The sequence below is a fragment of the Choloepus didactylus genome, chromosome 4, assembly GCF_015220235.1.
Source record: "Choloepus didactylus isolate mChoDid1 chromosome 4, mChoDid1.pri, whole genome shotgun sequence".
Classification (NCBI taxonomy): domain Eukaryota; kingdom Metazoa; phylum Chordata; class Mammalia; order Pilosa; family Megalonychidae; genus Choloepus; species Choloepus didactylus.
In genome coordinates, this window is record NC_051310.1 from 124,703,407 (window position 1) to 124,725,904 (window position 22,498).

At 33.9% G+C, this 22,498-nt stretch overlaps 1 protein-coding gene across 1 annotated transcript in view; it reads left to right on the forward strand.

Annotated features, from left to right (window-relative positions):
* The window catches only part of PYGO1 (pygopus family PHD finger 1), a 24,788-nt gene extending 14,013 nt beyond the window's left edge, over positions 1 to 10,775 (forward strand). Inside the window, exons 2-3 of the mRNA XM_037833902.1 lie at positions 7,279 to 7,364; positions 8,409 to 10,775. Of these exons, the coding sequence (XP_037689830.1) occupies positions 7,279 to 7,364; positions 8,409 to 9,533 (1,211 nt within the window). The 3' untranslated portion in view covers positions 9,534 to 10,775. The remainder of the gene's footprint in view (positions 1 to 7,278; positions 7,365 to 8,408) is intronic.
* Positions 10,776 to 22,498: the final 11,723 nt, after the last annotated feature.

The following is a 22,498-nucleotide window of genomic DNA, read 5'->3' on the forward strand; positions in this document are numbered from 1 at the left end:
TGCTTATCACAGTATTTGACACATAGTAAACATTCACCTTAAATTAATATTATTTAAACAGTAATTCCTTTCCTTTCAATTTTGTAGCATCTGGTTTGGCATAAATTACCTTTGCCTTTGTCTTTTAATTATTTTGTATTTTATAGCTTGAACTCAGTTTAATTCAACAAAAAATTTAAAATTTTGGAATGAATCTATTAAAATGAAGAAAACAACAGCAAACATATATTGGGCGCCTGTGAATAAGGCAGTATGCTATAGGAAGGTATGAAATAAGTAAGACTATTTGCTGTTCTCAGATATAGTGGGGGAGGGTGATAAAGTGTGTGTATACACACACACACATATATATATACATTTGCATATAAATATAGATTTATAATAAATTTGTAATTTGTAACAAATACCTTGAAAATAAATTCAGTGAGTTGATAGAGAATTAGAGGAGAGTTATGCAGATTCTCAGAAAGAAGTGGTTAAGCTGAGCCCAACAGGATGGTAACACATCTTATGTGGAAAGAAGGAGGAGCCTCTAGGCAGAGAAAGCAGTATTTCTGAAGAGTCCTAAGTAGCTGTGTTTGAGAAATTTAGAAGCGGCCAGTGTGTGAGTTCTGGAGAGTGCCTCTACAAGAGGTTGAAGAGATAAGCAGGGACCAGATGACTGCAATTTGTGGTAAGCAGCTTGGATTTTATTTGTAGAACAGTGGGAGATCATTTAAGGGTATTGGGAAGGGAAGTGATATGATTTTTGTTTTTAAAAGATTAGTTTAGAAGTTGTGTTGAGAGCAGATTGGTGGAGGGCAAGGGTAGAAGCAGTGAGACATGTAATGATACTTTAATAGTAGTAGTTCAGGAAAGAAATGGTACTTGGCAATAAAGAGAAATATGTGTTAAAAAAATTTTTTTTAAAGGAATCTAAGGTCATTATCTAGTCACTATTCCTACGCATATATTTACTCAAACCATTTACCCCAATTGGTGCTTCACTGACAGGAAACACTATTTCCATTAAGAATTTCCATTGTGTTCAGATTGGTCTATTTATTAGGAAGTGATTTTACCTCATATCAAACTGAGGTATGGAACCTTTAATAAGTGAGATTCCCTCCCCATCCCCCACAAAAGGGACCGTGTTGAGAGTGAAAGGGGGAACTATTAATAATGGCACCAAGATGACATGTATAAACTGGGGCTATCCTGGGCAAACCTTTGAAGTATGATTAACAATACGCTGCCAACTGAATGACTTTAAAAATATTTAAAAGGTGAGATGCCTCTTGTCTCATGGCAACCAATGATAGCAGAATTAAGGATTTGGGGTTAAAAGAAATCTCAAAAAATCGTCTGCTCTAATTTCTTCATTTTAAAGAAGAAATTAAGGGACATTACAGTTTTAGCTTAATAACAAGTCAGCAAGTTAGTAGCATGGGGCAGGGGAAGCCCAGAAACTACCAATAGAAAGTAATACTTTTATTGTACTTCAGTTTATAAATCCTTTTCACATGCATGTCTTATTTGAATCTTACCACACCTGTGGGACATTATTTTATATCCTCACTTTATTGTACAGTGAACTAAGGTTCAGAGAGTTGATTTGCCCAAGATTGCTAGCCATTAAGAGGTGGAATGGGAAGTTGAACCCAGGTCAGTTGCCAATTATCTTGTTCCTTTCATTACTGCATACAAAGCTAGTGATTATTACTATGAAAGGTTTTAGGACTAAATTGTATTCATTTTCCTGCAGTTTCAATTCCAAAACCTCTTATTTTATCCCCTGGTGTGTAAAAAGCAGTAACTACTTCCATTATTAAATAAAATATATATGAAAGCATTTTGTAAAATTGTATGGTACTCAACAAATGTATATTTGAAGGATGGTTAGGATAGCAGCATTTTTTTTCTTACAAGTTAGGAGAACTGTATTAAATTGGTACGTAGAGTGGTAAGATACAGTTGTAGCATTTACAACAATTCTAATGTGATATTGGCTGAATTGGGGGGCTGTCTCTAAAAAGAAAACAAATGACTAGAACGAATACTTGGGACCAGTTCTTACAACTTGAGAACATTGATGGTATGCAGTCTGATGCGAAAACTTACTTGACTCACCTCGGAGGTATAACGGAACTCTCCAATGTGTGGAGGATCAGAAAGGATCCACTAACTCCGGTAGCTGTTTACATTGTTCTCAGATTCAACAAGGATTCATCGAGCAATGATTATGACCAGGACACCATCCTTTATCCTCTGGGATGCAGAACACTGGGATCAGTTTTTGGCAGTCTTTTGGCCCTCCTAAAAGCCCAGTAGTGGTTCATTAGAGTAGTAACATATACCGGCACTCCTTAGGTTCTTCTTTAGCTGTGCTGCAATCAAGGATTCAACAAACTTGAAGGACACTCAGTTGTTAACTTAGAGAAAGTTCATACTCCTCAGAGAAAGGCATTGAAGGCTCTCTCTACAATTGTTTACAACCTACCTTTCAAATAATAACTCCACTGCCACTCTGAAATGGATCCTCTATTGTAGTTAAATTGGTCTTCTCACAATCTCCTGAGTATGTCATATTTTTCCCCTGAAGATGTTTCTCTTTAGCCATGTACTGTCCTATATGGTAGTCACTAGTCACATAGAGCTTTGAATACCTGAAATGTGGCTAGTCCAAACCGAGATGTGCTGTGTTAGACACATACCAGATTTTTAAACTGTTATACCAAAAAAGTATAAAATATCTCACTTATAGTTTAAAATTAAAATGTATTATTAAATTAAAAAAAAAACCATATTGAGGAACACAAAGGAAAACTTTTAATAGGTATTCCTTATTAAAAATACTAAATATTATAAGCTGTTGGTTCCCTCTAAATTAATTTATGAAATTAACATGATCCTAGTAATAAACCAAACAACATTTTTAAACTATACAAGCTGATTCTAAAGTTATATGTAAAAAATATTTCTGCAAGAATGGTGAGGATAATTCTGAGAAAGAAAAGTAATGAGGTACTAAAATATTATAATCTTTTTAAAAATTGATTTGGCTATTCCGCATATCTTACATTTCCACATGAATTTTAGGATCAGCCTTGTCCATTTCTGCAAAAAAGCCAGTTGGAATTTTGATAGGGATTGCATTTAATCTGTAAATCAGTTTGGGATTTCTCCAGCTATGATCACAAATATCACAAAACAGATTGGTTTAAACAATAGGAATTTTTCAGCTCATGATTTTGAGTCTAGGAGAAACCCAAACTTGAAGCATCAGCAAGGTGATGTTTTCTCCTGTAAGACTGGTGTTCTGGGGCTGGCTCCCAGCAGTCCTTGGATCCTTGGTTCTTCTGACTCATGCAGTGTACATAGTGATGGCCTCTCCTTTCTCTTCCACTGACTTCCAGCTTCTTGCTTCCCCACGTGCTTTGCCTTCATAAAGCCTCCATTAATAAGAGTAAGGCCCAAACTCATTCAGTTGGGCCACCATTAACTAAAAATAACATCTTTAAAAGGTCCTATTTACAATGGGTTCACACGCACAGGAATGGATTAAGATTAAGAATGGTGTTTTTTTTTTCTGGGGTACATAATTCAATTGACCATACCATCTTAATAATTAAGTCTTCTAATCTGTGAACACAGGATATTTTTCCATTTATTTAGGTCTTCTTTAATTTCTTTTAACAATGTTTTGTAGTTTACAGTGTACATGTCTTATACTTTCTTGGTTAAAATTATTCCTAAGTATTTTATTCATTTTGATGCTATTGTAAATGGAATTGTTTTATCAATTTCACTTTCAGGTTGTTCATTACTAATGTATAGAAATATAATTAATGTTTATGCATTGACCTTGTATCCTGCAACTTTGCTAAATACATTAGTTCTAAAGGTTTGTTGTTTTTTTTTTGAAATTGTGGATCCATTATTGTCTTTTATATATAAGATCATGTCATTTACAAATCAGTAGGGTTTTAATTCCTTTCCAATCCAGATGCCTTTTATTTCTTTTTTTGCCTAGTTGCCCTGGCTAGAACTTCCAACAAGGTTGAAAGTTGTATAGAAGTGGTTAATGTAGACAACCTTGTCTTGTTCCTGACCTTAGGGGGAAAGCTTTGTCTTTTACCTTTAAGTGTGAAGTTAGCTGTGGGTTTTGATAAATGCCCTTTATCAAGTTGAGGAAGTTCCTTTGTATTCCTAGTTTTCCTAATGTTTTTATCATGAGAAGGTGTTGGATTTTGTCTGATCATTTGCATCTATTGTGATAATCATGTGAATTTTTCCTTTATTCTATTAATATGGTGTATTACACTAATTGATTTTCAGATGTTAAACTAACCTTGTATTTCTGGGATAACTCACTTGGTCATGGGGTATAATCCTTTTATTTTGCTTCTGTTTTCAGTTTGCTAATATTTGTTGAGGATTTTTATGTCTGTATTTGTAAGAGATATTGCTCTGTAATATTCTTTTCTTGTAATGTCTTAGTCTGGCTTTGATATCAGGGTAATATAGCGTCATAGTTTGTATTCAAATGTGTTTCCTCCTTTCTATTTAAATGGGTATCGCTTTAAGCCGCCAAATTTGTGGTAATTCTTACACAGAAAAAAAAACAAAAAACAAATGCAGTTGCTAAAAAAAAAACATCAGAAATTATGTGCCTCCTGATGGAAGAATACACTACCCCTATGAAGCAGTCTTGCCAAAAAAAGAAAAACAAAAACAAAAAAAACAGAATCTGATCAGTCCTTCTAGTCTAGATTAAACTACCGATTTACAGGAAATAAGAATCATGTTAAACTACACTAAGGAGATGAAATCAGCAATATCCAGATGTATTAGAAAGATACCAGGCAGGAAAACATAAACCACAGCCATTATTTAATTTAATTTATAATAAAATTTAACATAAGGAATGGGTTGAACAGGCATTAAAGAACTGAAAACAAACAAACAAACAAAGGATAATGAGGTAATATGGAGAAAGTAATCACAGGAAGCAACTACCTTACCTAGAAACTTGGTGGAGGGACCCTGTAGAGTTTGAACTGACTCTGAGATTGGGGTGCTACCTATTTGGTACTGATACCTCTGAGGAGATATGTTGAAGCTGGTTTTAGGAGGAGGGAAAAGGCTGGAGACTGGAACCAACTATCAATCTATAGTGAAGTGGTGTTATTGGGGTGGCTCAGGTAGGAGCAGCAAGCAAACAGGAAGGAGCAAAAATTCCCTTCTTGCCTTCTCTAGACTTCCAGTATCCCTCTAGTGCTCCTGTTGAAAGAGCCTATGTGGAAGTCAACTGGCAAAGAAGAAATGTCCCGCCATCATTAAGGGTGGATTTGGAGCTGAAAAGACTGTAGTTTAATAATTGGCACAATAATCAGCCTGGTTCTTTGAATTAATAAATTGTAAGAAAAAAAGTAGAGTGGTGGAGGAAAAACCTATCAATTAAATGACATCTGTGCCAGTTTGAATGTATTATGTACTCCTAAACGCCATTATCTTTGATGTAATCTTGTGTGGGCAGACCTATCAGTGTTAATTAGATTGAAATTCTTTGAGTGTTTTCATGGAGATGTGCCCCACCCAACTGTGGGTGATGACTCTGATTGGATAATTTCCATGGAGGTGTTGGCCCACCCATTCAGGGTGGGTCTGAATTAAATTACTGGCACACTATGTAAGGTCAGACAGAAGAAGCAAGCTTGCCACAGCCAAGAGGGACTGTTTGAAGAATGCACAGGAGCTGCAGATGAGAGACAGTTTGAGGATGGCTGTTGAAAGCAGTCTTTTGCTCCAGAGAAGCTAAGAGAGGAAAAACACTCCAGGAGCAACTAAGAGTGACATTTTTGAGGAACTGCAGCCTAGAGAGGAACGTCCTAGGAGAAAGCCATTTTGAAACCAGAACTTTGGAGCAGACGCCAGCCATGTGTCTTCCCAGCTAACAGAGGTTTTCCGGACACCATTTGCCATCTTCCAGTGAAGGTACCGGATTGCTGATGTGTTACTTTGGACACTTTATGGCCTTAAGACTGTAACTGTGTAACCAAATAAACTCCCTTTTATAAAAGCCAATACATTTCTGGTGTTTTGCATTCTGGCAGCATTAGCAAACTAGAACAACATCTCAGTCAATTACAGTATGTAGACAATATTTGGATCCCAGTCTAAACAAAGCATAACAAATATTATGGAATACTTGAATGTTAGATAATATTAAAGAGTTATTGTTTAATTTCTTAGGGGGAGAGTGGCTTTGTGATTATGGTTTTTTAAGTTTTTTGCTTTTAGAAATATATTCTGAAATACTGACAGATGAAATTATATGATGTCTAGAATTTGTTTCAGAATACCAGAGAAGTGAAGCTGGTGTTGAAGGCACTTGTGTTGATGGTTGTTAGGGCTGGGTAATGGGTATGTGGGGTTAATTTTACTCTTTTATCTACTTTTGCATATGTTCAGAATTCTCTATAATAAAACACTTTTTTAAAATGGAAAAAAGTTTCATTGATAAACCTTAAAACTCTTAGACTGACAATGAAGCTTTTGCTTTTTCTCTATTATACAATGTTGGTGAGAAAATAAGTACTTTTATACATTGTTACATTGTTTTAATTAAGGATTGAAACGTACATACTTTTGATACAGTAATTCCAGTTCCTGGAATGACTTGTACATGTATGTAAAGACATTTGTACATGAATTTTTCATTGCAGCAAGAGTAGAAAATTGGGAACAACCTAAATATCCATCAATGGCAAGGGGACTAGTGTAATAAATTATGGTACACTTACATAGAATACTATTCAGTAGAAAACAAAGCAGTTCTATAAGTACTGATATAGAATGATCTCTAATTAAGAAAGGTAAGGCACAGGCTGGTATTTATAGTATGCCATCCCATGCCATCATTTGTGTATCTCTGAAAGGATATACTTGAATATATCCAGATTATCTTTGGAGTATAGACCAGAAACTAGTAACAGTGGTTCCGTCAGAGATAGGGAACCAGATAACTGGGGGTTTAGGGATGGGAGGGAAACTTTCTTTTTCACTGAAAGAATAGCAAAAAATACTATGGAAGCAGGATGAATGACTATTTCTGGTTGGAAGTATGGGGAAAACTTTGTAAGGAATAAAGATAATAAAAGCTTAGTATTTTGCTTTTATCTAACAAAAACAGAGAACATATTAAAAGATAATTATAATATATATTGCTATTAAGGATTTAAAATGATTTCACTTAAAAGTGGAGCTATTTTCTAGATTTTAATTTTTTTTTTTTAGGTGGTGATAGTGGACTGGATGGGTTAGGAGGACCAGGTGTACAACTAGGAAGCCCAGATAAGAAAAAACGCAAGGCAAATACACAGGTAAATTAACATTTTCTTAATGACAGTTTTTCTTCACTGGTATGATCTGGTATATGAGGTAAATTTAGGCGTGGGTTTTGTTTCCTATTCCACTCAGACCCTAATAGTGATTTCTGAAGTGATTGTATGTTTTTACTCTGCAACCAGTGGCTATTGTTGGACTATAGGCCTAGAGTAGATATTGCAAAAAGCAAGAGTGGGCAGAAAAAATAAATATGCTTGTTTTCTAAATCTAATTTAAGGGTTTTTAAGAAGAAGAAATGCCCATAGCTGTATTAAAAGATTTAAAAAATAGGAAAGCAGGTTTAACCTGAAGTAATGTTAAGCTATTACAGTAATTCAGTATTATGTGCATATCATTAAGCAGTCATGGAGGAGAATCCTTTGTCTGCAGCTAGTGGTTATACAGGCTTTCATGTTTTTATTCCCTCTTAATTTGAAGCATTCTTTTTTTAATAAAGGTTACAGATAAGTATGATATGTGTACAGATTACTTTTTTGGGGGAGCACTATCTGTTAAACTTGCAGTGTAACTAAAACTGGCAGTTTATTTTTTCGGTCTGACCCTAGAACTTAGTGCTTTGTGTATACTTTAATAGCTTCTCCTTGAATTAAATTAGGAAAAAAAAAAATTAGATCCTGTTTTTAGTTAATTTTATGGATATTTGAGATTTTAAAGGTATTTTTAGTTAGAATGCTTTAGTATTTTAAACCAAAGGATCTAGAATTATAGGCAAGCATATTAAATGAAAATTATGATAATGAAGCCTGTTTTGAAAAGTTAAATACTTTTTGGATTTGATGTAAAAATGGATTTGAGCTCAGAAAAGCATAACTCATTTCCTTTCCTAAAACAAAGAAACCTACATATTTTAATCATTAAATATAAATAAATGTAAACATTAATTGGAATTGAAAAGTCAAATGAGGAGTTAAATTTTTTTAACATTGCAGAAACCAGGTTCATAGGTATTAAGATATCAGAACAATTTTTATGGCTTCTCTGATCAAAAACATGTATTTTACTTTACATTCTCATTCCAGGGTCCTTCTTTTCCTCCATTGTCTGAGTATGCTCCACCACCGAATCCAAACTCTGACCATCTAGTGGCTGCTAATCCATTTGATGACAACTATAATACTATTTCCTATAAACCACTATCTTCATCAAATCCATATCTTGGCCCTGGTTATCCTGGCTTTGGAGGCTATAGCACATTCAGAATGCCACCTCACATTCCCCCGAGAATGTCTTCCCCATACTGTGGTCCTTACTCACTCAGGAATCAGCCACACCCATTTCCTCAGAATCCTTTGGGCATGGGTTTTAGTCGACCCCATGCTTTTAACTTTGGGCCACCTGATAATTCAAGTTTTGGAAATCCACCTTATAATAGTGCACTAAATCAGAATGTTAACATGCCTAATCAACATTTTAGACAAAATCCTGCTGAAAACTTCAGTCAGATGCCTCCACAGAATGCTAGCCAAATATCTAACCCTGACTTGGCATCTAATTTTGTTCCTGGAAATAATACAAATTTTAATTCTCCATTAGAATCTAATCATTCTTTTATTCCTCCTCCAAACACTTTTGGTCAAGCAAAAGCACCATCCCAAAAACAAGACTTTAGTCAAGGAGCAAACAAAAACACGAATCAAAATGCCTCTGCTCATCCCCCTCACTTAAATATGGATGACACAGTGAATCAGAGTAATATTGAATTAAAAAACGTTAATCGAAACAATGCAGTAAATCAAGAGAATAGCCGTTCCAGTAGTACTGAAGCTACGAACAACAACCATGCAAATGGGACACCAAACAAGCCTCGACAACCTAGAGGTGCAGCAGATGCATGCACCACTGAAAAAAGCAATAAATCCTCTCTCCACCCAAGCCGTCATGGCCATTCGTCTTCCGATCCGGTGTATCCTTGTGGAATTTGTACAAATGAAGTGAATGATGATCAGGATGCCATCTTATGTGAGGCCTCTTGTCAGAAATGGTTTCATCGAATCTGCACAGGAATGACTGAAACAGCTTATGGCCTCTTAACTGCGGAAGCATCAGCAGTATGGGGCTGTGACACCTGTATGGCTGACAAAGATGTCCAGTTAATGCGCACTAGAGAAACTTTCGGTCCCCCTGCAGTGGGCAGTGATGGTTAATCACAAGCATTATCTAAAGTGTTTGTTATTTTCCTGTGTATTACAAAGGTTCAGTGACACAGGAATTTAATGTTTTACATTATTTTTTAAATGTATACACAAACAGATTATTTACCTTTTGGTTTTTATTAATAATTCTACTTCAGTACTAGTGCAAATTTTGTATTGTCTTTGCTGTCTTAAATGAGAATAATGTATATGGGGGTGCTTTAGAAAGTACTGAATTTAGTTGTTGTTGTTCATCCTAAACATAAAAGCCTCTAGAAGCTTCAAAATAATACATAGCAAATGTAGGGAAGTTTTAACTTTTAAAAGGTAGTATTGTTGAAAGATGTTTATTTCATTGCTAAACTTTGAAGATACCACATGAAACATTTAGTTCAAAAGTTATCCAAGGATCCATCTGACATGTTTTCAGAACAAAAGTATGTAGTTATATCATGGGGGAAGCATACATTTTAATGAATATTTTTTAAAATAATAGAATATGACACCAGAATCCTCCCCCACTGGGGTTCTTGAAATTAGTGACTTTCATATTTTGAAGACCATCCTTCCAGGATATCTGTTTATACAGATATGAGACAGATCTTAGCATATAGTAGATGCTTAGTAAATATTTGTTGGTTAACTTGTGGATTGTACCACATGAAATTGCTGATATTTGATCAGTTGAAAATTGACTGCAATTAGTAGAGTTGACTTAAAGTATGTTTTCATTAGTGTTATTTAGAATTAAACAGTTTTATGTTCTTCAGGTTCCTTTGATTATTGAGTTGTTTTGTTATTGCTTGTTGTTTTCCAGAGAAATAAATGATAGAGTATCTTCAGAAGAATTGCTGATATTTTTTAAAATATATTTTTAAGCTGGGACAGAAACACCAGTTCAGTCTTAGAGGGCTCAGCTAGTGAAAGAACTACTCAGTGGCAATTTAAAAAATTTTGTTCTGGGGATCTGAATTTCAAAGCTAAGCCTTGGGAGATCAAAATTCATATTAAACAAAGTTCAGTTAAGAGTCAGGGTAAAAGCTAACTGACAAACAATAATTTGAGGCCTTGAAGCAGTCTGAGGAGTTTCTACTGTAATTAGGGAAAGTGTGAAAAAAATGGACAGGTTTTCTCTTGAGAGATGAACAAAAACAGGCATTAGGAGTTGTGCTTATTAAGATTCAAAACAGCAAAAACCCTTTTTTTTGGAGCAAATCATAACCTATGACAAAAAAAAAAAAGGAAACTGTATGACACTTGATAGCTATTTATACAATGGCTGGATGTTTGTGACATTCTCAAACATGCGCCAGCATTATTGTGACCAAAAAAGTTCTGAAGACTGTATGGTGATCCATGAAAGGAATAATTCATTACTACTCTTTAACTCCAGGTGAAACAATAACAGCATCAGATATTGTCAAGAAATTAAGATTATACATGAAATATTTGATTTTAAAACAGTGTCCTTTGGCTAACAAACATGAACCTACACTTTTACATGAAAGCATTCAAAATCACATGTCACAAACTACTAAAGCAAAGTTAACTGATTTGGGATATTAAATTTTGTCCCATCCACTATAGTTACTGGACCTTTCTGTGATGAAGGAACATGTTTTTCAGCATTTGGACTTTTTTCTAAGATACTATACATTCCCCAGTTGAGAAGCAGTAATTAGACAGTGTAAACAATTTATACAGTCTAAAAAATGTCCAACTTTATAAAAATGAAATATATTATTTAATGTTACCATTGGGAGAAAACTGTTAATGCTCACAGTGCATATTTTTATTGAATAAAACATTTTTTAATACAATGTTTTAATTTTGACCTACAAAACAGCAATTTCATGGTACAAGGTAACATAAGGTTTTCTCCATTCACCCCTGACTTGTTAGAGGTGAGTACAAAATATTTTCAAAAGTGAAATATATATTTACAATTTTAGGAAATAAAATGGCATAAACTCTAAAGACTGAATACTCTTTTGTGTTAAAACGTTAGCAGTGGATGCTGGTTAAAATATAGTATTTCTGGCTGACTCTTGACATTTGATATTGTTTAGTAATGTACTTGAAAATCTCATTTTGCTTATATTTTTTGTTAGAGATATATAAGTTTTTAGATGTTTAAGGACTTAACATCCTAGTGAGTGCTGATTTTTAAAAGTGATGCACTGCATGCTATATGCCCAGTCCTAGCATCAGATCATGATTTCTTATGACTCTGAATAGAGCTAGATCGATATTGTGAGTAGAACCTTATAGTGTTCTCAGGAGTTAACATTTTACATGGTAATACTTGAGTTGTGCTCGTTGCTAAAATTATGCCATTTCCTAAGCCCTCTGTTGTGTACAGTTTCAGTAAGTAGCCATTTTTGTGAGAATGAAATAACTTCTCCAAAGCTAGTCTAAAGAGACTTGATTTATAATGTAATTCTTTCATTTTCCATTTCCAAGTAGTTTTTAAAAACTTACAAGTGAATTTTTATTCAAATATTTAGGTCTTCAAAGCACCTTACTTAAATGAGAATCTATAAATATTCAAAAGAAAAACATGTAGTTGATTAGCTACACTATAATCATAGCTGATGAATGCTTTCACGTATTTGAATTAATTTTCTTACGAGTTCCACATTTGTCTCTACATAACTAAGTTGAAAGTTATCTTAGGTGCTTTTTGGTAACAAAAGTAGTGGACTCTTAGAATGGCCAGATATTAATTTTCCCAATTTGATCCAAAGAAGGTTATTATACAAATTGATAGAGTTTTCTTAGAACAAATGATGAACTACCCTCAAACTTTTAAAAATAATGCATGATGGAAAGAAACACACACAAGTGGAATAATCTTCCAGTAACAGTCCCCCTTTTTGGTGTAATCCTTTTCCTTCACTGAAAGTCCATCTCTCCTGTGTGCTCATATTCACAGAAATGCAGAATAATCAGGCAGGAAATTGTAAGGGTTTCAATTACACTCTCATGTTCTGCCAGAGTTCAATCAGGCTAACTATCTTTAAAGCATTATTTCCTTTCTCAGAACTTGCTTTGCTCATCCACTGGAAAATTCCCAGTCCACTTGCTTTTAGATGCTACTGGACTCACTAGTATTAAAATAGCTTAGTTTGTAAAAAAAAAAAAAATAAATTGTTCTTCAGATAGAGTGCCTAGAATTAGATTTGTGGTCAGTGTTCTCCTTTTGTGTGAAATACTTCTGCTATTATGATTCTTCTTATCCAAATTAGAAGGCTATGTAAATAAATGAAGATTTTCTTGTACTAGTATGTATTCTTCATAAACATATTATAAAAATATTGAGTGATGTTTTTTTTATTAGACTCCCAACTCTGCCTAGTGGTAGAAAAAATACCCTCTTAATAGTATGGCTCACTATGAAATCTGATACTAACCATCCCAACTAAAAGAAGTATCGAGAGTCTTCATCTAATATTCTTTCATACTTGTCTTGAACACATTGAGTGCTACTACTTATTGGCCAACATACTATAGTAATTGTACTTAATAGTAAGAAAATATATAAGCAATGATTTTTAAAAGGGAGCTTTAAAGGGTTTTTGGATTTCTTGCCAGTATATAGAAGTTTCGTATGCATGAACATTTGTGCTATTTTAGATTTTTCAATTAAAAAATTAATTAAAAGCATCCAGGCTCCCAAAGTTCATTTGTAAATAGTGACCTGGGACTCTATATAAAATTATTAGATTCCTAGAGAAGCTTACAAAAGCTTATTTAAACCGTAATGTAGTTAAACAGTAGTATATTAAAGTCTCAGTTTTCTTTAGGGAACCAATTGAAGAAGGGAGCAAGAAGCAGAGATGGTCTTTCTTTTTTCCTGATGTGATTCAGGAAGGTTAAGTTTGTCTTGGGTGTGAATGTTTCCCAGTTGCCCTCTTACCATCCTAATCTCTGGTGGTTATAAACAGACTTGTCTTTTCCCCTCCTGGATTCTCTATGCTTCAAAATTGCTTTTCTTTCCTCCCCACAGAATACCTGTTTCTTGCATGTGGCTGTGGTTAGCTAGAGAAACACAAGTATTTTCCACTACGATGTGAATAAAGATAGTGAAGAAAGTGGAATTAAATTTCTTAAAAAAAAAAAAAAAAAGTTTTTTTTAGCTCAGAATGAATCTTTAATCTATTACATTTCAGGTAATGTGATAACATTTCAGGCACTGTGGAAAGCAGTAGTTTTGATGAATTGGCTGGTACTGTCTTAAGAGTACTTCCCAATTTCTTCTAGATTTTTGTGACTTTTCAGAGCTTCCTTTCCTTCACTTTTGGTAGCTTTCTCTTTCTCCTTCATCTGCCCAGTAGAGCAGTATAAAAGTCACAACTGCATTTTCCAACACTTGGTTGTACAGTGATGGGAATTTGGAGGTACCCCTGGAGCAAAGAGACTTGGGGTGGCATCAACATCTCCCAAGACAAGTTCTCTAGGGGTTATGAAGGGAAGAAAGTGGCCACATATAAGCCAGGCATTAATATGTGAAAGGCTGCCTGTATTTCATTTAAAACTTCCAATGAAACCCAATGGATAAGCTTTATCTTTGTTGTATTTTATCAGTAATACATTACTTGCAGTTAATGTTAAAACTTGTTCTAAATACCTGTACCTTTCCTGTTCTATAGAAGATGTAGATGATGTTACTTGTTAGTTAAAATATTACCTTTTATAAAAGAAAGTCCTGCTTATCATGATGTATGTGACTTAAATGACTGTTTCATATTAAAACTATTTCTTCCTTATGTACTGTTTACATATACCTCTTTTTGGGATATTAGTTCAGTACTTTTATACAAATCTGAGTGTGTTCCACATTGGTGACATGTATTTTTGGAGTAATTTTTTGTTTTGTTCTTAGAGCATGTCTGAAGTAACACATGCACTAGTGCTGTGATCTGTGGCAAAATTACCGTAATTCAAATTGGAAAAAAAAGTTTCCAGACTTTGTCCAACATTTATTCCTATAGCAAAGGAAATTACTATGTAATACTAATTATTTCTTATGCTGATATGTTTTAAGCTACTCTATGAAGTATGTGAAACATCAATTTTTGTGGATTAGTAGATGGCCTGATGTCTGTGAAATGGGAGAGAGGGGTAAAATTTGGTGTTAGCAATTCATGACATTCATAATACAATAAATACTTCTTAAGTTTTTTGATCCTTGACTTACAGGTATACTTTAGTAAGGAATTAATATCTTAAGGGGCAGTGTACATTAGGAAGTTTTTGAGCCTGTATCATTAAAATGATACATTTGACTTCAAATTTATGCTGTTATCTTCCAGTCAAAAAAAGATAACATTCACCATTCACTCAAAACTCTAACATAACCAAAATAAATACTAATCTTTATTTATGAAGAAGTTATTCAGATAACACAAAACTCTACTAAGTATTTACTTAGCATTTATGATTATTGATACAAGGACTTGAATGGTGTTAACTTTGTACTATCTGATGAAAGGATTTGTTAGTAAAAGTCATAAACAAAATCTCAAAAATGTTTAATCTTGAAAAATTTTTAAGCCTTTTAGAGCATTTATTTAAGAATACTAGTAAAAAAAGCATTCTTATTTAGTCATTAAAACAAGTAGAGTAACTATCAGGTAATACTTGATTAATGAAAGTCTGTGTATTTGAAATTATATGCTTGAAAGAAAAAGCATGTTTATGAGTGCTTAAACTGCCTATCTTTTTAAGATATTCAAATTTTTTAGACTTTTCACAACTCAAACTGTCCTGATTTAATATATCAATGATGTATGTTACAAAATGTCTACCTGTTATGATAACGATACTTCTATACAGCATTTTTGGCATGGTTGTGATATGTTTTGTACATCTGATTATTGACTATTTATAGGATTGACATATCAATAAATCTGATTCAGTTTTTAAGATTTTAAAGAATGCAAAATATCATACAGCACCATATCCCTGTATGTATGATTTTAATGTCCAACATTTCATGGGTCTATTTTTTGCATTAAAAATTATGTTGGAAGTTTATTTTTGGCTGGTACAGTATTTCCACATATAATCTTCCAGAACTGGGTCTGTTTCTAATTCAATCAGATTTAAAGAAGTATTAGTATTAAATGATTCATGAATTGCTTTGCGGAAAATATAAATAAAAAAGAAATGACAAGATTACCCCAAATTATTTATTTTTTTTTATGTGATTAAAGTTCAAGTTACAATTTTCAGAAAAACAACATTGGTTTCATAGCTAATTGAGTATAATAGATATTGGATAGTTTGACTATTTAAGGTCTTCCAAGTGTTAAACCAATTATACTCTCACTTCTGAATTACTTTATAGTAATTATTATAAGTAGTAGTAAACCAATTCTTTTTATTTTTGAGCTATTTAAATTAGAATTTTTCCTTTTTGATCCCTTTCCCTCTTCCAGTACATACCATGCTAGAATTTAAAATTGGATGGATTTAATTTGTCTTCCACATTTTTAGCTAAGTAGTAAAGCAAATAGAGTTTCTACTGTCAGCATAGTCCGTATTGTTGGCCAGTCTTTTCAGGGATAGTGCTGAATGTCATATGTGCATTGTATAAGGAATGTCATTTATCAGTATATGGACCTACTATTGGTAGAAATTATGTATGGCAGGCTTTCTTGAACAATATGTATTGTAAATTGGTTTCCTATAGTGTTATTTTGCTTCAGATTCTTTTTAATAAAACTAGTTTTTAAAGAGTAAAATAACTTTGTTAGGTGCGTGACTTTCATCAGGATGAGCAGGTGTGAGAATCTTGGCTTTGGGTGGGAGATGTCTGAGAAAACATAAAGCAGAGCAGTAGCCCACAAATTGCCAGGAATTTAATTTGCTACTGGAGAGACAACCAATGTTTTTGGACAGGCCTTGCTGTCTACATAGTATTTTTCCAATGAAGTTTATACATAGCACTGAGTCCTGAGTTTTCCTAAGAAAATGTGAGCATAACATACAGATAGAGATAGAGATGTATATATAGATAAAGGTTTTAACAAATTAGGATTTCATATCTGTTAATAGAAAATTAATTGGAGAAGACTTACACAACCTCAACAGACACCATTGTAACAATATTAAGAACTTACTTAATGATAAGATTAGGTTTTCAAAAGACCTCCAAATTTTGTTTGAAACAGTCATCAGATGACTTGAGTCTGTTACATGAAAAGAGGCTGTGTAAAATGTGAACCTGACAGTTGATGCAAGCTTCACATTATCGGTAATAGAAGTGACAACACAAAATAAACATCAAGGTAAAATTTGAGTGTGAGAAGGTTCTATTTAAACTAATGGAAGAAAAAATCAATAAAAATACTGTAGGGGAGAAAAAAGATGTACAGAGACTTCTGATCAAATTGCATTGACAAAAGATGCTTTAGCACCTCTGTTCTCGGCACATGACAATGATAGATAAATATGAAAAGATAAAATTGGGTTCAAAACCAAAATAAACTTATGCAAGGACAAAAAATATAGAAAGAGAGCATGAACCAGCTGAAGCAGCATACTGCTTAACTCTGGGTCCAGATGCAGAAATTTGCAGTCAGAAGTAAGAATCTGGCAGGGTAATAAGGTCTAGAAGTGTTACTACATGTTAAAACTTACAAGATGGAATAAAGCGGTACTGATAAATGTATAGCTTTAAATTATTTTTAAACTCAGACTATAATGAGCTAAGTATTGATCCCAAGAACATAAGTAAAGAACAAAAAATTCCAAAGAAAGTAGAAGGAAGAGAATTATCAAGCAAAGAATAGGAAATAAAATAGGAAACAAACACTAGAGAGGAATGAAAAAACACAAGTAGGTTATTTAAAAGACTAGTAAAATTGATGAGTTTCTGGTGAGAATGGGGATAAGGAGTACAGAGGGAAAGAGGTTCATAATTTTTGATAGCTCAGTGAGAAGACATTTAAGTAAAGACTTAAAGGAGTAAGGGAGACAACCATGCAGATAACAGGGAGAAGAGAATTCCAATCAAAGTTAACAGCAAGTGCAATAACCCTGTGGAACGACCAGGCTTGACAAATTTCAGATGCTTCGTAGTGAGCAAGAGGAAGAATAAAAGGAAATGAGATCTGAAAATTAACAGGAAAAAAGATCATGTAGGATTTGTAGGTCTTCGGATTTTACTTAGAGTGAGATAGGAAGTGATTGGAGGGTTTTAAAAGAAGGATCATTCTGACTGGACTGGTTGGGAAGCTGTTGTAGCAACCTGTTTGAGAGAAGACTTGAATCAGAGAGGTAGCAGTGGAGGGTCTTGTTTGCTCCTGATTCAAACAAAATAACTGTAAAAACACATTGGTGAAATTTGACTATGAACTGGGATTAAATGACATCAGAAAATTTTTAAATTTTGTTGCATGTGCTAACGTGTTTTATGTAAGAAAATGTGTACTTTTAAAAAGATGCAAGCTCCTCTAAGGAGAGACAGCACGTGAGCTGTTTCACCTTTGGCAAAGCACAGGAGAAAGAGATGGTGACCATACAAATGTGTAAGAAGAAATCAGCTAGAACTTTTTAAAGGCCAAGTTTGGCACAGGTTGGGGTATCAGACACAAGTTGAGCTTGCACTCATTCATAAGCCCCCATTGGATGCTCAGGACAGAGATTGGGGGCAGGGCAAAAAATCAAAGAGTCCTCCCCATCCCTGTTCCTGCCCTAAGTGGTGCAAATGTTCAAATAATTGGTGGCTACTGGGGGACAGACATAAAGTGCAATTCCTGGCACCTTATCTCCTATGAAAAAGCCTTTACAAAATAAAGACTTTTCTAGACAAACAAAATCTGAGAATTCATTGCCAGCAAACCTAAGCTACAAGAAATGTTAAAAGAAGGTCTCCAGGCAAAAGTATTGTGCCAGATATATAATTGTGCCTAAGAGTCTCCCCCTGAGTACCTCTATGTTGCTCAGATGTGGCCCTCTCTCTCTCTAACTAAGCCACCCTGGCAGGTGATCTCACTGCCCTCTCCCCTACATGGGACCTGACTCTCAGGGGTGTGAATCTTCCCGGTAATGCAGGATATGACTCCTGGGGATGAATCTGGACCTGGCATCGTGGGATTGAGAACATCTTCATGACCAAAAGGGGGATGCAAAATGAAACAAAATAAAGTTTCAGTGGCTGAGAGAGTTCAAATGAAGTCAAGAGGTCACTCTGGTGGACATTCTTATGCACTATATAGATAACACTTTTTAGGTTTTAATGGATTGGAATAGCTAGAAGTAAATACCTGAAACTATCAAACTCCAACCCAGTAGCCTGGACTCTTGAAGACGATTGTATAACAATGTAGTTTACAAGGAGTGACTGTGTGATTGTGAAAACCTTGTGGATCACACTTCCTTTATCTAGTGGATGGGTGGATGAGTAGAAAAATGGGGACAAAAACTAAATGAAAAACAGGGTGCAATGGGGGGGGGATGATTTGGGTGTTCTTTTTTACTTTTATTTTTTATTCTTATTCTGATTTTTTCTGATACAAGGAAAATGTTCAAAACAGATTGGGGTGATGAATGCGTAACTATATGATGGTACTGTGAACAGATGATTGAACACCTTAGATGATTGTATAGTATGTGAATATATTTCAATAAAACTGAATTTAATTTAAAAAAGGCAAAAAAAAAAATAAAGTATTATGCTGGATAGAAAGAAAGTTGAATATATAACAAAAAATGAAGAATGCTAGAAATGGAAAAGTTAAAGGTAAATATAAGGTATTTTTTCCTATTTCAATTTGCTTTTAAAGATACTTGACTGTATAATGCAAAACTAATAACAATTATTGAGGTATTTATAACATATGTAAAAGTAAAATGTAAGGTTTTTATACTGTATAGGAAGTGATATAATATTTGAAGATAAACTATGATAAATTAAAGAGATAATTGGAAACAGAAGGGCAACCTCTTAAAAAAGAAGAAAGAGGTTACACCAGTAAGCTAATAGAAGATAAAAGGGAAAATCTCAGTTAATTCAAAAAGAGGGTAAGAAAAGAGATACAAAGAATGGATAGTTCAAATAGAAAACAATAGCAAGATTGTTGAGTTAAATTCAGATATCATTTGTCTAAGCTTTCACCTTCAGAAACTAGTAAAAAAGAAGAAATTAAAAACAAAGCAAGCAAAAGGAAGAAATTAATAAAGATAAAGGCAGAAATCAATAAATCTGAATCAGAAAAACAGTAGAGAATGTCAATGAAACCAAAAGTTGGCTGCCTGGAAATAACAATAACATTGAGTAATCTCTTGCCAGACTGCACAGCAAAAAAATGAGAGAAGCCACAAATGACCAATATCAAGGTTGAAAAGGTGACATCACTATCCTGCAGAAATTAAAAGCTAATAATGAGTATTAGAAAAACTTGTTGCCAGTAAAGTTAATAACTTAGATAAAATGACAGATTCTTTAAAAAAACAAAAATTATGAAAGCTCATGCAAGAAGAAACAGATAACACTGTCTCTACTTTAAAAATCAAATTAGAACCACATGCAAAGAAACTGCATGCCCAGTGGCTTCATTGACAAATTCTATCAAACATTTGAGTAAGCAATAATAGCAATTCTGCATAAAGTTTTTCCTTATTTTATCAGGCCATCATTACTCTGATACCAAACCAAAGGATGATATTACAAGAAAAGAAAATTAGAAATCAATATCCATCATGCCTATAGATAGAAAAATCCTTAGCAAAATATTAGCAAATCAAATTCAGCAATATATAAAATAATAATAATACATCCCAACAAAGTGGAGGATATCCCAGGATTTAAACATTGGTACAATATTCAAAAATCCCTGACTGCAATATACTATGTCAATAGACTACAAATGAGAAATCCTAAGTCTTCTCAATGTATACAGAAAAAAACACATGGAAAAATTCAACACCCATGCATGATAAAATCCTCAGCAAACTCAATCTGATACACAGCACCTAAAAAAAATCTGCAGCTAATATTGTACTTAATGGTAAAAGACTGAATACTTTCCCTAATAAGACTGGAAACAGTTGAGGATGAACTCTCTGAATATTCCTATGTAACATTGTACAGGATATCATAGCTAGTACATTAAGGAAAGAAAAAGAAATGAGAGGTATAGATTGGAAAGAAGTAAATAAAACTGTCTTCATTCACAGATGTCATAATCATCTGCATACATTATCCTAGGAAATCTATGAAGGAAAAAGATATTCAATTTAATAAGTGAATTTACGTATTTGTAGAAAAGATCAATATACAGAAATCAATTGAATTTTTAACATACTAACAATAATCGTAAATTGAAATTAAAATAGCATTTTAGGTAGCATTATTGTAATGACATAAAACAAATTATATTTGGTGCCTCATCGTCCTGCCTCCCTTAGTCATAAGTTACCCTTGTGAGCAACACCACCAGTTAGCCCTGCTGGGGGTGGAGGGGGAACTGTAATTGGCAAGATCTGCATCTCTATATGATTTGGGATAAGAGCCACCCCTAGCTTCTCCAGATGGCTCCTTGCCACTTCGGCCCTTTTGCACTGCATAATTTACTATCAGGGCAGTTACTTTCTTACGGCTTGGATGATCAGAAGCTGCCCTCAGCTTCTCCAAACAGCCCTTGCCACTTCTGTTTTTCATTCCAATGGTTTGAAACTGCCAACCTTCCGTATCCATGGGAAAACCCTTCCTTCCTCTCTGGGTCACAATAAAGGCAAGAACCCAGGACTCACATGCATGCTTCTTCCCTCTTTCTCCATGAACCCTTGCAGGAATATAGTGGGCTCAGTGGACCTCGCCACCACCCAGTGAGCCTTTCTCCCCTCTCCCACTCCAGAGCTTTAATCTAACAAAGTAGTCCTTTCATGCATTTTTGGCTGGCTATCTGTTTGTACCTCATCAATCCAAATAACTTTCACATAATGTCAAAACAATTACAAAATATGAAATAAGGATAAATCTAAGAAAATATATGCATTCTTCGTATGCTGAAAACAACAGTGTGTCAGTTTAAATGTAATTTCCAAGACCCTTAGTTAAATTTGACCTTAAACTATATTAAATTGAGATAATTTATGGATAATTTTGGGTGTTTTGATAATTTCTAAATCATATAGAATAACAAAACATTAGTTGCTATGCATAATTTTCATATATACACTTTTGGATTTTATTTTTATAGGTTATAGAGTGGTTCTACCTTTCTTTAGGTCTTGTTAAAGAACACGTTCATTTTTGCCACTTTAAGTTTTAAAGGGATGTCTGTAGCTGTAAGAGGTTGTGTATATGTACTCATGAGCTTTGCTGGTCTGCTAAATGCTTGTATATGACAGAGTTCTCAATTGCCTCTTTCCAGTTGTTTCTGTGAAGTAGATGTAATGTCTTTGATTTGAGTTTAAATAATATGACTGTTAGAGACTGTATAAGGTGCAATAGTGGCAAAGAAGTAAGGAGAGTAGTTTTTACTCTAAAGTAAAATGATGCAGAATGTTAAAAATGATAGCGAAGGGTAAAACTTGAATAGATGGGGAGTATTTTAGAAAGTATGGAGAAAGTGAACTTTTTTGCTGCAGTTATTATATCTATAGATAATGAGTCCGAAAAGAAGTAATGAAATGTGTTTAAAATTTTGGAAATTTTTCTGTTTTTATAACTTTATTAATAAGGCAATTTTTAAAATTAAAAAAAAAGAAAATGTAAAAAAATTTCCAAATATCACATTAGTGTAGAACTAGAATTTGTTTTTTCCCTTTATGCTAAAATAATAAATTGGTCTTAGGCCAGTAGCCTGCTATTAACAAAAGATAGTAAAAGGTTTCCTTTACCTTCTCTACCATCTGCCCAGATAACTGAAATATTGTATCTCACTAGAAAAATTTTCTGGGCTTTGGGCTGATTTCGTCATGCACTTGATTATTAAAAACAAAAACCAAAGTCCTCATATCTG